This window comes from Zootoca vivipara, chromosome 9 (genome assembly GCF_965207765.1).
Source record: "Zootoca vivipara chromosome 9, rZooViv2.hap1.1, whole genome shotgun sequence".
Classification (NCBI taxonomy): Eukaryota; Metazoa; Chordata; class Lepidosauria; order Squamata; family Lacertidae; genus Zootoca; species Zootoca vivipara.
Window position 1 is genome coordinate 26065902 of NC_142592.1, and position 15059 is coordinate 26080960.

Genomic DNA, 15059 nt, shown 5'->3' on the forward strand with positions numbered 1-15059 from the left:
TCCTCAATCTCGGCCCTCCAGATGTTTTCGGCCTACAACTCCCATGATCCCTAGCTAGCAGGACCAGTGGTTAGGGATGATTGGAATTGTAGTCTCAAAACATCTGGAGGGCTGAGGTTGAGGAAGCCTGAGATAGATGATAGATAGATAATAGATACATAGATTAGATATAGATGGAACCTGTGAATATAGAAGGAATACTCTTAAAACCAAATTAGATGAAGATCCTGGAATGGACCCAAATTTGGGACATAGGCAATTTAATATATACCCGTGTTTCCCCCTTTTTAAGACACCGTCTTATAACTTTTTTCCTCAAAAAAACACAGGGTGGCTTACTTTCGGTGGGATGTCTTATTTTTTTATTACTGGTACGGTTTTTACGGCTCAGGGCACTGGCTCAGGGCGCTGCTGGGCTCTCTTGAGTGCTCGGCGCTGCAGCAGCCACCGGTTCTGAGTGGCGGGGCTGCAGGAGTCCTTGGCCGGGCCAGGCGGAGGCCGCTGGCTCAGGCGCTCCGCCTGCCACTGCAGGGCGCTCCAAGCTCCTTGGCCGGGCCAGGCAAGGAAGAAGCAGTGAGCCCAGTGGTGGCGGCAAGCATGGAAGCGGCAGGGATGACTGTGGACGAGAAGGTGGAGCGCGGGAATGCAGCCAGCAAGGCGAGAGCGCGATCAGCTGTTAAGCGGAGCTCTTGGAGCGCCACTTCACAGCTGATCGCACTCCTGCAGTGCCGGCCGCATGGAGTGACTCTGTGAGTGGAGGTGCCTGTGGGGGTTGGTTTCCGCAGCACGGAAGTATGCCTTATTTTCGGGGTATGTCTTATACTTCTCAAATGCTTAAAAACTCTGCCATGGCTTACTTTACGACTACGTATTAAAAAAGGGGAAACAGGGTATGTCCCAGAGGTACCTTTAAAAAAATCCTCTCTGGTTAGTTATTTCAAAGAAATTACAAGCAATGCAAAAGGACAACAGAAGTAGCAAGACACAATCATGGATGTCACAAGCTGTACATTAAGGGCAAACAAGGTTTAACAGCTCAATCAAGCTGGAAGAGAGAAAAAGCATTGCTGATTGTTGCATGTGTGTCTATAATTCATAATTATAATTGCATGTGTGTCTATAATTCATAGTAGAAGAGTCTCTGCTAGGAGGATAATCTGAGATGGTCCAGGTCAGGACAGGGAAACGGAAATAAAATGAAAACATCCTTTTCATTTGAGTGTTCACGTATATCACTAGAAAAATGACGCAGCTTGACTACATTCCACAGCAGCTGAGTAATGTGAGAAAATACCACAAAAGTCAGAGTTAGACTTTTAATCCTGCATAGTTTCTGTAAATTATTTTCAACCTTGTGCCCCAGAGCAAGCATTGCAGTTCTTAGGATGGTGCACGTTTGGAAATTTGTACAAAGTCATTGCTGAGATATTATGTTTTGAAACCAACAAGAAGCAATTTGGGGGAAGACAACATATGGTGCTACCATAGATAATAAAATTAAATGAAAAGAAATGCACAGTGAGATAATTACATAGGCAGTGGTATTGCTGAGAAAAGCCTGGGGTTTGTTTTGTGATCCACTAACTAAATTTAAGCCAGCAGAGTGGTTTTGTCACAAAGGCAGGGCATATTGCTTTTCTGCTCTTGCAAGCAGAGGATGTGGCGAGAACCAATAAACAACAAATTAACAAAAATCACTTGATATAAAGATGGCTTGTGACATATGGTACACTGGGTGGATTGTGGTCATTTTCTACGGGATCACTATGAAATCCAAGGATGGCGTTCAACGAAACCAGAACAGAGCCACTGAAATTAATGAATGTGACTAAGTTGTCTATTGATTTCAACAGGTCTACCCAGAGTCAAGCTTAGTTGAACAGTCCCACCTGATATTAATTCAATCATCCAGGCCTCAGCTGCTTTCTTAAATAAAACTGTGCTCCACACTAAAATCTAGAAAGAGATCAGAGGGCACCACCATCTTATGAGTGCCTTCAAGCCAACCACATGATCCTGCCTTTACTCAGGCCCTCTGAATGGACTATCTGCGTACTGTATAGTCTGCTCAGGGGTGCAAGAAGCAAATCAGCATTAGCAACGTTTACTTGAAACATTTTGAGGAAGGCATTACCATTCTTTTGTGGACCCTGTTGCCATTTTGAGTTCTTTAAGAACATTTCCAAAGTCCATTATAAGTGGGGATTGAATCTTACACACACACACACACACACACAGAGAGAGAGAGACAGACAGACAGCCTATAGCAGGCATCCCCAAACTGCGGCCCTCCAGATGTTTTGGCCTACAACTCCCATGATCCCTAGCTAACAGGACCAGTGGTCGGGGAAGATGGGAATTGTAGTCCAAAACATCTGGAGGGCCGAAGTTTGGGGATGCCTGGCCTATAGGCTTCTTGAAAGAGAAGGAATTCTGCTGCTCGGTGGATGCAATACATGCAACCGTTTCCCTGTACACACCCTATATTACCACTCCCCCCCCCCCCAAATGCTACCATTCAGCCGCGCCAACCATGAAGCTATACCTAATGCACCAACACTGCAACCCTGTGCTCAGGCTACATATGCCAGGCTCACTTGTTTCTCTGAGAGCTACATGTAAACAGTGCCCAGGACTGCATTCCAGCCGAGGATCTGGGCAATTATTTTGACTCTTTTGAAGCACCAACTGGATTTACTGTGTTTAATTTATACGTTATTGAGCCTGAGAACAAACAAGCATGTGAAGTTAATAGCTTTGTAGAAAAATATTTACACACATTACTGTTTTCCCTCTTTTTCATTGAACATATATATTCCTATACTTTTTAATAGATTGTTTTACAAACTTTATTTACATTGATGCAAAACCATCATATTTGGGTTTGGTGGGGTTTTTTTTAAGTTACTCTCATCTTGTTAGTTTATGGGTCACATGGTAACGAATGGCTAAAGTGCTAAAAGTGCTGTTCTGGAACTCAATGGCACACCAGTTTTAAAATATACGCTTCAGGATGTCATGGGGATGGAGCTAATGGACTGTGATAAATCTGGAGATTTTCTGCACGTGTCCAAACTGTTTGTCGGACTTCTGTTGATGGTGAAAGAAGTATGTCTCCTGCTGACACTCTCGGAATCTTCTTTATTCAGCCTCTGTCCAGTTTTCTGACAGCATAGGAAGCTCCGTATGAAGTCGTGCAGGAGGTGCCCACTAAAGAACATGTAGATCCACGGGTTGCAGCAACTGTTCAAGCAGGCCAAAAGGGCAGTGACAGTAATTAAAATGTCCTCTGACTCTGTCAATACAAAGCAGAGAATTACTTAGCAAATATCTGCGCCATTAACCATTTGTTTCTGTGTTTGTTTTTTTAAAAAAAAGCTTAATATTTTTTGTATGTAGATAATGACACAAGGCCAATGCATTGCCTTGTTTTATTCCTTCAAATGAAACAGAAAACTTCATTTCATATTTCCTACACCATACTAAGACTAGTTGATTCAGTGGTTAACCATTTCATTAACAGAGAAAATCACTAAATAAGACTGGATATGAAGATGCTCACCATAGCAGATGAATGATTACACATTATGTTCCTCAACTGTAGCTCCTTGTTTATGCATTTATTCTGTTTCACAATATATACCCTGCATAGATACTATAGGATTAGGCTGCTCTGATTTATTGTAATACAGCAATTATTCTTACAAATATAATTATTTTTGACATACATGTTGCCTATCTGAGGCTCTTTCAAGACACTGCAAAGTTTTTGTAATTTAGGGAGTTATATAAATAATAATAAACAACAAGAATACTCTTGTCGTTACCTTTCACAAGCTCCTATTGTCAAAAGGATTTTGTCCTGATTATAGAACATATAAACACACACACACACACACACACACACACACACACACACAGCCTTTCAATTAAAAAAGTACAAGGGGCAGTTTGCCATAAATACAATTTAAATCCAGGGGTGGATCTACACACAGGGGAGAAAACGATATAAGTAAGTCAAAAATTAAATTGTTATAACTTAAGAAAAAATGCTATGGAAAATCCTAAAGAAATTTTGTTTTGTTCTCTGGCACCATCTGGTGTTGCATTTTTATAATGCATTCAAAACGCTGTTGTTTTTTACTAATGTAGCCGAGTCCCAGGATTAACTGGCTAAAGCAGACTAGGCACTGCATAGCAATAAAAAGTATTAGGCATGCTTAAAATAAAGGAATGTAAAATTATCTAGAATAGAACCCCTTCAAAATGGAAAGTGTGTGATCATGGTATCTCTCCTGTCAGGAAAGTATTAGTATTCTGTCCCCCCCCCCCTCTCATGCAAACGTGAGAGGCTGGTTAACTACATCTAACACTGCTGGCTGCTTGTGGTTTTGCAGAGGCTTGTGGTTTTGCAGCCTGCTTCACCAGTAAGGTGTTCCCAGTTGACCCTCAACACCAGTTCGGTCCCACAGGTTGGCAATGTTTTTACTAACGCAACCATTATTGCACACCAGAGGCTCTGGTGCTTTGTTAAATCCCTCTTAAAATCTTGTTTGTACAGTATATTCTCTGTCTCTACTTAATCCGGACAGCTACTTGTAAACTCAATTCTGCTTTAGTTATACTCTAGTACAAACAACCTCAAACATTCTGCACAACTGTTTAGCGGACTGAACAGACAGCTCATTAATTTCTTGTAATGCCATTTCAAGGCTTAGGCTGTGACATTAAGAGAAATTTTGTCCAAGGGTCGTATTTTGTCTTTTTCTACAAATAACTAATCATGCACCTGTCCCAAAAAGAGTATGTTTGCCACTGTAATACAGATATGAACCTGGTAACGACTTGGTGCAAAGTCAGTTAACTGGTGTGTCCCAATATTTTTGAAAAGAACAGGGATATCCTCCTAGTCTCACTCTGCTATTGTTTTACTACAGTTCCATGAAGCCCACTCCAATTGCCCTACAGAGGCCAGGTGCAAAGGAGAACAGACTCCTTGACCTTTAATCAGTGGCGGAGGAAGCTGCTCGGGCGCCTGGGGAGCCACGCCCGGGGGTGGGGCGAGCCATCCATAGGGGCGGAGCGCACCGCAGGGCCTCCAGAGTCTGCCTGCCTCCTCCCACTCAGCTGCCCTACATATAAGGCAGCTGCATATAAGCCACTATGTCTCTCCCAGGAGAGATGCGTGACTTGGGCGTGCTGCAGGCCCTGCGGTGAGTGCCGCCTGGCATTTTGTCAATCCCCCCCCCTCAGTGGTGACACCCAGGGTGCCCTGCACCCACTGCACCCCTCTTCCTTCCTCCTCTGCCTTTAATAGCTGTGCAGAAGGGGGGGATTTCAGCAGGTATGGTTTACCTGCAAGCTATTACCTACTGAAATTCCTCTTCTACCCAACTACAGTCATACCTCATGATATGTTCGCTTCATGTCGCGTCTTTTCAGGTACGGATGCACCAAACCCGGAAGTCCCAGAACGGGTTACTTCCGGGTTCAGTGCGTCCATAACCTGCATGCATGCACAGAAGTGCTAAATCGCGCTTTGCGCATGTGCAGAAGCGCCGCATTGCGTCACACGCATGTGCAGATGTGGTGGTTCATGTTGTGCCCTTTTCATGTTGCCTAACGGCCGCTGCCGGAATGGATCCCGTTCACGACATGAGGTACCACGGTACTACTGTATTAAAGGCATAGGACTCCATCATCCTTTACATCTTCCCACCCCAAATTGCCTTCAGATAAAAGATAATTTCACTGTGATTTTCTTCCTATGAATTTTTATTAACATAGTTCGCCTTTATGCACCAGCAGAAGTTCAGAATATATATCAGGTAGACCGATGAACTCCAGCGTTTAATCAGTGTGGCTCCTATAAAAAATTCCAGTAATTCAGAAACCCCCAAATTAAGGAGAAATTCAGCAGTATAATATTTACACCTGGAATAGCTGATGAGATGCCCTGCAGAGGTTCTCTGACTATATCTCCCATCATCCCTGACCTTTGGACATGCTGGCTGGAACTAATAGAAGCTGTAGTCCTAGAACTTCAGGTCATTCTGTTAACTAGCCTTGATATATGCAAATAATACAACCCCTTTGATATTCCACCTATATGCATTACCTTTAAAAAATGCAACTTATTTAAGTGCTTGATCTCCTTAATGTTAATATTGGTGGGCATATCCGTGATGTAATTTTAATTTTATGACAAGTCTTTTCTTTCATAATTTATTGGTTTTCATAAGATCTGGTTTTATTGTATTGTCTTGATACATTGCGATTATGCAAATGTTTCCTTAAGTGTCATTGCTGGTGAATAAGGTATAGATTCTCAACATAGTTTTAAAATTAAAATCAACTTTGCAGTGTACTTTGCTATATAAAGTATGTTCGACATAGCAACTGCCGTTTGAAAAGGGCAACGATCTATTTTAGGAGCCAGCAGCACTAAGCAAGTGGACTTATTTGATTTGCATGTGTGCATTTCCTTCGTTTAATCTGGAAGCAAGTTTCTTCGTTATAATCAGGCTGCTTCTTCCCTCCCAGAAGCCACTAAAATTTCATTTGCCTCTGTTTCAGTTGAAATGGTGTCAAGTAGGATACTTGACCTTCCTGGGATTTCAAATCAACCTTTATTAGCATAGGCAATGGAAACCTCTCAGAAAAGCTTCCTCAGTGATTTTCTGACAAGCCCTGCCTCCAGCAGCCTCTCATCACCCTCACCCATTGTCCTGATACTGCACAAAAATAAAATTATGGGGCTGAGGCTGTTCAGGATCCCATATTACATATGGCAGAAGGCATATTGAACAGTGAATTTCAGGTGATCTGATTTAACAGTCATAAACACACACACACACACCTATCTGTCACACATACCTGTCACTGGATTTAAACATGCTGTGCTTACCTGTGCTGAAATGTTCTATCTACTACTTACACACTACTGATCAATAGACATTTTGGGTTAACCTAGGGTTGCCATTACTGGGTTTTCAAAGGTGGAATTTATGTCTACGGGAATTTCCAAAATGCGTCGCTTTGTCCTGCATCTTAGGCAAGCCAATCGAAAAACCGTGTGTAAAAAAAGTTCAACAGCTTTGGGGGTTTCTTTTAAAAAAAGGTCAACAATTTTGGGGTGTCCTGGTTTTTACTTTTTGGAATATGGCAAACCTAGGTTAATATGACTCATTTGGGCACCGCAATGTCCAATGAGCAGAAAGCAAAGTATTGTTCCCATAACTGCTGTTTGTGTATGTAAGTACAGGTTTGCATGTATTGTTAACCTGAAACAAATATCAAAATAGGAGGCTGGTTAAAAAAAAGACTTTTTTTCTTTTTAAAAAATATTTTCAAAATAAACATTTTGCAAGCTTGTAAAAAAAAAACCTTTTCTTGGTCATGAGTGTCTCACACAATCTGAGAAGATAATTGCCTTATTGTGGTTCTAATGGATAAGGCTTCAATTTTATGTATTATTCTTTTCAATCTGTATGCTATGGAAAACATGGCTTTGAACAACCTTTCAGATAGCTTCTAGAGGTATGATGTTAAAAAAGATTACAAATTCATCCATAGCTGTCTGGTGCTATACTTTGATCTTTAGCTTCTGCAAAAGGAAACAAAACTCTGCAGATACATTCTGAGTCCCTTGTGAAGTTAAGCGCAAAGTTTGGCTTGTGTTGTGTGTTGTTCATCAGACCAATTAACTGCAAACAACCTTACCTATCAGGGAGCCTTAATTTTTTTTAGAGAAAGCTGTGGGGCTTAGTGATCATGAATATATCAGATTATTATTTACATAATTACCAGTATGTGATTTTAAAATTACATTGCAAGCAAGATTTTCCCCTAAATATTTGTGTTTACTTCAGACTCTTTTAAACATTATTTTTTTTAATGTAGCAGACAAACCGGCATCAGCTCCTCACAGCTGCACAAAAGAAAATAAAGGCAGGGAAGACCCAATCACATAACCAATGTTTTAAAGAATCTCTTCAAGGCTATGAATGATAGGGAAGGCCTGTGACACAGGATTGTTATAGCTATGTCTTACCAACAGAATAAGCTCAGTAATTATGGTACATACGGTAATACAATCTAATTAATCATCACTCAGCCATTACGCTCACTTGGCCAATTGTTCTCTGTAAGCCTAAACTACCTCATAGTGATTTGCGAGGGGGGGCATAACCTGCAGTGAGCGCCTTAGAATGATTTTTTAAAATAATAATTTACTTTGGTGGACCTTCAGAGATGCCTTTAGAATAAATGTATTTGGTATGACTCAAGGTACTTACTAAAATGACACCCATTATAGGTACCTATGAATTTTATTTAGAATTACTGTATGAAACTGTATTTTTGCTGCTCTTTCAGTATATATGCCCCCTATTTGTATATATATATACTACCACCAGCGGCTGGTGCTGTGGTCTAAACCACAGAGCCTAGGGTTTGCTGATCAGAAGGTCAGCTGTTTGAATCCCCATGACGGGGTGAGCTCCCGTTGCTTGGTCCCAGCTCCTGCCAACCTAGCAGTTCGAAAGCATATCAAAGTGCAAGTAGATAAATAGGTACCTCTCTGACAGGAAGGTAAACGCCGTTTCCGTGCACTGCTCTGGTTCACCAGAAGCGGCTTAGTCATGCTGGCCACATGACCCAGAAGCTGTACGCTGGCTCCTTTGGCCAATAAAGCGAGATGAGCGCCGCAATCCCACAGTCATCCGCGACTGGACCTAATGGTGAGGGGTCCCTTTACCTTTACCACCAGTGGCTACCAAATCCAGACAGACAGAGGCTGAATAGTACATCCATTTACAGGAGAGTTTGCTCCATAGCTGCCAAGTTTTCCCTTTTCTCGCGAGGAAGCCTATTCAGCATAATGGAAAATCCCTTAAAAAAAGGGATAACTTGGCAGCTATGGTTTGCTCAAATTAACTTACTTTTGAGTAGAAATATATAACTTGTGCTGTCCGTAAAAGGGTGAGATTGTGTGTGAGCGAGTTAAATACAACCTGTTGATACTGAAATATAGATTGCAATCCTGACTTTGAAATGCAGAAAGCTTATATTCCTTCCAACAACCCATTATTCTCCTTTCGGTTGCTAGAATACCAAACACTTCCAAATGAAAATTTGCACCAAGGCTTAGGTGAGGGAAGGAGGCATTGTTGTGCAGGAGTTGTGTCTTGGGTTGAAGCAAGCATGTGCAGGGCTGCACTGCCAATCAGCATTTTACTCAAACCAGCATCTATAACCCAAATGCAAGGAGAAGCCAGAGGAGCTCAGTTCATGCAAGAACATTTCTGGCAGAACATCAGTGCCCTTGTCCACCACAGTCCAATGGTGACTTTTCAATTTTAAATATTTGCTGTGTCTAGCAATCCATTTCCTCCTTAGGAATGTGAGTTCAGAGAGCAGACGGTCTTAAGTGGGCATGTTTAGATTGCATGTGTTCTAAGAAAGTATGCCTGAAATAAATTGCCCACTTGCTCTGGAGTGAGGTCCAGTGAAAGATAGGCAGGACTGGGCCACACACTACTTCCAAATAATTGAAATATGTGGCCTTAGGCTTGGGGTTGAGATACAGGGGCTCAGAGCTTGCTGCCAAAGCAAAATTCAACTCTGGTCGCTTAGAGAAAGCAACAGGTTGTGTGCAAAGAAGCAAGCAGCAGCGCTAGTAGAATGGAAATCCGGAGTCACTCTGGAATTTCTACTAGAGGAGGAAGACTCCCGGGGCAGGGATGGAGAGAGAGAGAACGAAAGAGACAGGAGAGACTCAGCGCAACAGGTACCTACCATGCCAGCTGGATTGGTCTTCCCAGACGGAGCGCATCTGGACGGTGAAGAAAGGTGCCCAGCAGACGATGTAAGCCGAGACGATCACGAAGGTCATTTTGACCGTGCGGATCTTGGCGCGGGAGACGTTCTTGATGCTGCTGACACAGGGCGTGAGGAGCAGCCCCTTGCGCAGGGCGCCCCCTCGCGGAGAAGCCACCTCCCGCTTCCGTCGCCGTCGTGTCTTGTCGCGGACGTTGCTCCAAATGTGGTAGCAGATGAAGCCGTAGCAGGTGACCAGGATGACGACGGGCGCCACGAAGATGCTGCCCGTGATCCAGGTGATGTAGGCGCGCGGCCCCCAGGGCATGACGAATTGCGCCCAGCAGTCGTAGACTTGGGAGCCGCTCTCCACCTCGCGCAGCGAGAAGATGAAGTACTGCGGCAGGCTGAGCACGAAGCTGAGCGCCCAGGCGGCCGCGATCATGAACCGGGAGCGCTTGCTGGGCTGCTGCAGCGTCTTGAGCGGGTGGCACACGGCGATGTAGCGGTCGGCCGTCATCACCACCAGCATGTAGGCCGACGCGAACATGCCAAACACCTGCAGGTGCTTCACCACGCGGCACAGCCCGTCGGGCCCGTGGAAGCGGTGCGTCACGTCCCAGCACAGCTGCGGCAGGATTTGGAAGAAAGCCACCGCCAGGTCGGCAAAGCTCAGGTGCCGGATGAAGAGGTGCATGCGCGACGCCTTCTGGCGAGGGGTCCGGTGCAGCGCCAGCAGCACAAAGGAGTTGCCCAGCACCGCCAAGGCGAACGTCAAGCCCAGCACCGCGATCTCCAGCTTGGCCAGCTCCTCGTCCCGCCCGTAGCGGTTGCTGCTACTCCCGTTGGCGCCGCCGCCGGACCGGGGAGGCTCTGCGCTGGCGCCCGATTCCTCCGCCTCGCTCGCGTTCCAGGCGGACGACGGCGCTCCCCAGGCGGCGGAACCGCCGGCACCCTCTCCGAAGTGCATGGCGACGCTTCCCGCTCGCGCTCCGGCGCTCTCTCAGCTTTCCCGCCTTTCCGACGCACTCCTTTCCCGCTCACTTTTTCCTGACGGGGTTCCTTCTTTGAAGCAGCCAGAGAGGAGCCGCGAGAGCGGTGACGCCTCTTTCTCCAGCACGGTTGCCGTCGGTCAAGCGCGCCAAATGGCCAGCCTCTTTCGCCTCCTCCTCGCGCTCCTTTCCCCTGAATTCCGCTCGGGACGCCTTGCTTGCAGACGCGCCGCGCGCTTCTGCTTCCCCGGTTCCCGCTCTCCAGCTTTTCCTTCGGAATTAGCCCTAACCCCGCCCCCTTGCTCTCCCGTCGAAGGCAGCCCGTAGCTTTGGCGCCCAGCCCGGGCGTCCGGGACTCCCCTCTGGACATCACTCTGCTGACACAGGCCAGGAACTCGTTCCGTTTGACGCCGTCACACAGGGTGTTCGTTTGTTTTTAACCCTTTTCTTTGTGTGTATACGATTATAGGAGCCCACCCCTAGGGGCTGAGGTCTTTTCGGCCACCCCAAAAAAACATTTGAAGGGGGCAGCCCCCTCTCCCCTGTAGATGGCCATTCAACTAGTGTGCGTGCACGTCTTGTCGATTGTGCAGGGCGGGGCTTATCAATATTCCAAGTTGGCAGCACCCCTGCTGTGAGGTCTGATTGATAAAGGCAGCTCCCCATCTTAAAACCTCACTGTGTGTTCATCGCTCTAAATGTTGAAATGGCCTTTCCATTGAAAAGCCCCACTACGAAGCAAGATGGCTAGAGTGTTTTGACACGTGAAAGTTGATGCGCAAGTTGCTACCACCAGCTGCTGAGAATAGATGTGGGAGATTTCCCCCCTCCCCTCACACCTTCCTCACTAAGCAGGGCTACTGCCTTTGGGTAGAAAGGTTTCTATATCTTCCAACTGCAGGAATTCAGCTCCACTGTTGAACTTCAGGCACCAATTAAAAACATAGAAGCCCTGGCAGTGAGTGAGGGCTGGCAGCAGGGGTGCTAACTTGAATAAAATACAGTACTGAAGGGACCCAGGTAAGCCCCACCCTATATAATTGACCACAAGACACAGCATTTGAATGGCAGTGCTCATCAACTGAGGCGGGGGGTACAAATATTTTATTGGGGGCCCGAAAGAACCTCACCCCCTAGGAGTTGGCTCCTATGGCTGGCAGTCTTAATGCTCCTCCTGTCTTCCACTTGGATCCCAACTCGGTGGGGATCCAAGTGGATCCCCACCAGCCTTTCTATAGGTTTTTTAGAACAGAGCTGTTTCCGTAGAAGTGATAGCAGGGTACTTGTCAAGCTTTTAATGGGGTGGGGGTGGGGGGCAGTGAGAGAATGCATGTCTGAGTATGCTGCCTACACATTACCAGTTTAAAACATAGCTAGATCCATTCTTTTTCTCTATTCGAATCAAAGCTGGTTTTTTGGGGAAATGCATCAAAATGCAGAATTTCCTAAGAAACATGGATATGGATGGTGGGTGGCTTACATTGTGTGCTCCTCAGATCAGCGGTGGGAGAGAACTGAATGCAATGTAAAAGAGTGTGTACATGGCTGTAGAGATAGAGGAAGATGGTGACTGATACTTGGAGAGAGGACTGAAAGGAAGAAGAGAATAAAGAAGGTAGAGGAAAGCAGGGTGCCCCCCCTGGTTTTGGAGACCATGAGCATTTGGAGAGGCAAAGGTAAGTGAAGATGACACTCTGATTCCCCTTCTGGGGTTGTTTATCTGTTGCACAGAATCTCTGCCTTTATACCAGTGCAGACTCATTACTGCCGTGATGGAAATCCTCAAATGCCTACTGGCTTAAACAGTTTACAGTAACTACCATTCTCAAGTTCTGCAGTCATCCCCCTCAAAATGAATTTGAAACAGCTCATCACACAGAAACAGAGATGGAAATGATGAGGAAAACCGGTAATGTGGCCGCTCTATGGTTATCTGGGAGTAAGCCTCATTGAACATTGATGTGCTGAATTAAATTAATTGTTAAAATCATGGAAAGTGCATTGTGGTGAGACTTTAAATAATATGATATTAGAAACTAATGAGAGCTTTATACTATAACATTTCTACTTCTATAGTTTTGCGACGTTGCATTAAATAGTCTGTTTCATTTAAGCTGGAATCCCCTAGAACCACATTTGGCACATATTTGCACAATGATTAACTGCATTCTTTGTCTTCAGATCACATCAAAAGTTGCATACAAATTAAAACAAAAACCATATAAAATCATAGTTCATGAAGCATCTTTTTTCAGAGATGTAAATATTACACATGTATTGTCAGGGGGTATATTTTGCTTCTGACAAATGTGTAAAATGCATTTAGGAAATGCCAACACTCCGGATTCACCATTCAGTACAGGTTTAGACATAGCTACATTTGGCCACAGATAAATATAGAGCACAACAAGAACCCCAGATGGTGAATTAAGTGCCCTGTTCACTTTAAACAGGTTGCAACCCCATTTTTGAATCCCTCCGGGTGTTAATATATGCAATTTCAAAAATCCACAGAGCCTGCTTTCAATGCAAGCAAGCTGTCTAATCCATTGCAGAACATCTAATAAAACTCAGATTCAGTGTCTAATGTAGGAAGCTATTAGGACTTTGTATTTACTACAAAAAATGGCTTCAGCAAAGGTGTATTTTAAGTTTCCTCTAGTTTTCCTATCCAGATTTTTTCCATATGCATACCAGAGTACATGAATGACAGGACGATACTATGGATTGTAAAGAATTAGTATATTTTCCATTCTAACAGCCTGTAGAAATACCATATCCTTTTACTCTGTTACAGACTAGACCTTTCTTTCTCACAAGAAAAACTCTCTCGAGGTGCTGCTCCTGACCAAACCTGATTGCCAAATTAGATGAGAGGGAAATCTAATAAAAAACAGAGTGTGGGGCAAGGGTGATTGAATCCTTTCTCCATGCCATTCCCCACCCCATTTTTAAGTGCCTCTTTGGTACTCTCCCAGCACGTTGGTCCTGATGCACTTCACCCACATACATCGACACAGCACAGTCCTATACCTGACTATTAAAAAGTAAGTCCTGTTGAGTTCAATGAGTAAAACGGCTACAGCCTTAAAGAGACAGGAGACCTGACCTAAGATCTCCAACATCTCATAAATTGAGATTCAGTTTACGTATTTGTACTCAATGTCTCTGTGTACAAAAATACTCTTGACATGTTTGGCGCTTTTGAAAGCAAAGATATGTTTTTTGTTACATAGATTAAGTCATATAACTATGTGCTATTGCTGTTTTTAATACTTTCATGTGTAAGGCTATACTTTCTTGTCTAGATTTAATTCTAGGAATGAGCAATTGGTTGTTTTTTTCAATGTCTTAATTTGCTATCTTGAGTTGGATCTACAGTTTTTTGGGATTACCTTGTACCCAATGTCCTTCTCATTTTAGAAGCTTTATCCCCCCCCCCTTAAAACTGATAAATATCCATATTACTTTTAATGTGTATTATTCTAATTGAGATACATACCGTATTTTGGTCTGTTGGCTTTTGTGACCTCTTTTCATTAATACAGCAATTTAGACTATTGCCTAATGATGAGATTACATATTAGAATCAGTTGAATTTAACAAAACACACAAAATCCATTATAAGACAAATAAGTCAATTTCCAAACCATAAAGTCGTCATTATAAATCCATCACAATATAATGACAGTAATAAGGGGTTCTAGAAAATATATATATATATATTGTTTGGTTGTATTAAAGAAAATTTTGTTTCAGTAGGTTAGCTAACAATGTAATACTGTACATGTCTAGTCAGAAATAAGTAGGATGCATTATGGAGGTTATTCAGATAAATTAATTTAGGATTGTAGCCTAATTGATTATTTCATTGTACATTTGTATAGGGGTAAAAATAATAGTTCTGAAGCACACACACACATTCACAAAACCCCCACCCCAACAACCAGCCAGAAAGAATAAAAACTATGAACCCCAGGATTTTCTGATGATGCAATGGAAGCTTCCAACCATGCTTAAAAGCATCAATCACTGCCTTGAACTCAGAGATCAATATGTTTTTATTTCTCTTGGCACAATCCGTTGGTACATGCTGACATCCCATTTCTCCCAGCATCTGGCTTTGTGGTCTGCCGATATGCCCATAGACACACATGGGCAGAGAAGGTTGTAAAACCAGGACCCTATGGAATCCAATCACAATCTTTCATGCATTGGTACTGTTCCTCCAGGGCAAATGGATTTTGC

The 15059-nt window shown here is 43.8% G+C and overlaps 1 protein-coding gene across 1 annotated transcript; it reads right to left on the minus strand.

Moving 5' to 3' along the window:
* Window positions 1–1330: 1330 nt before the first annotated feature.
* On the minus strand, window positions 1331–14277 carry AVPR1A (arginine vasopressin receptor 1A). The gene is made up of 2 exons (XM_035127762.3): window positions 9799–14277; window positions 1331–3295 (listed from the first exon to the last, which is right to left on the minus strand). Exons 1-2 carry the CDS (start codon window positions 10787–10789, stop codon window positions 3009–3011), a joined length of 1278 nt encoding a protein of 425 aa, XP_034983653.1. The 5' UTR covers window positions 10790–14277; the 3' UTR covers window positions 1331–3008.
* Between the last annotated feature and the right edge of the window lie 782 nt (window positions 14278–15059).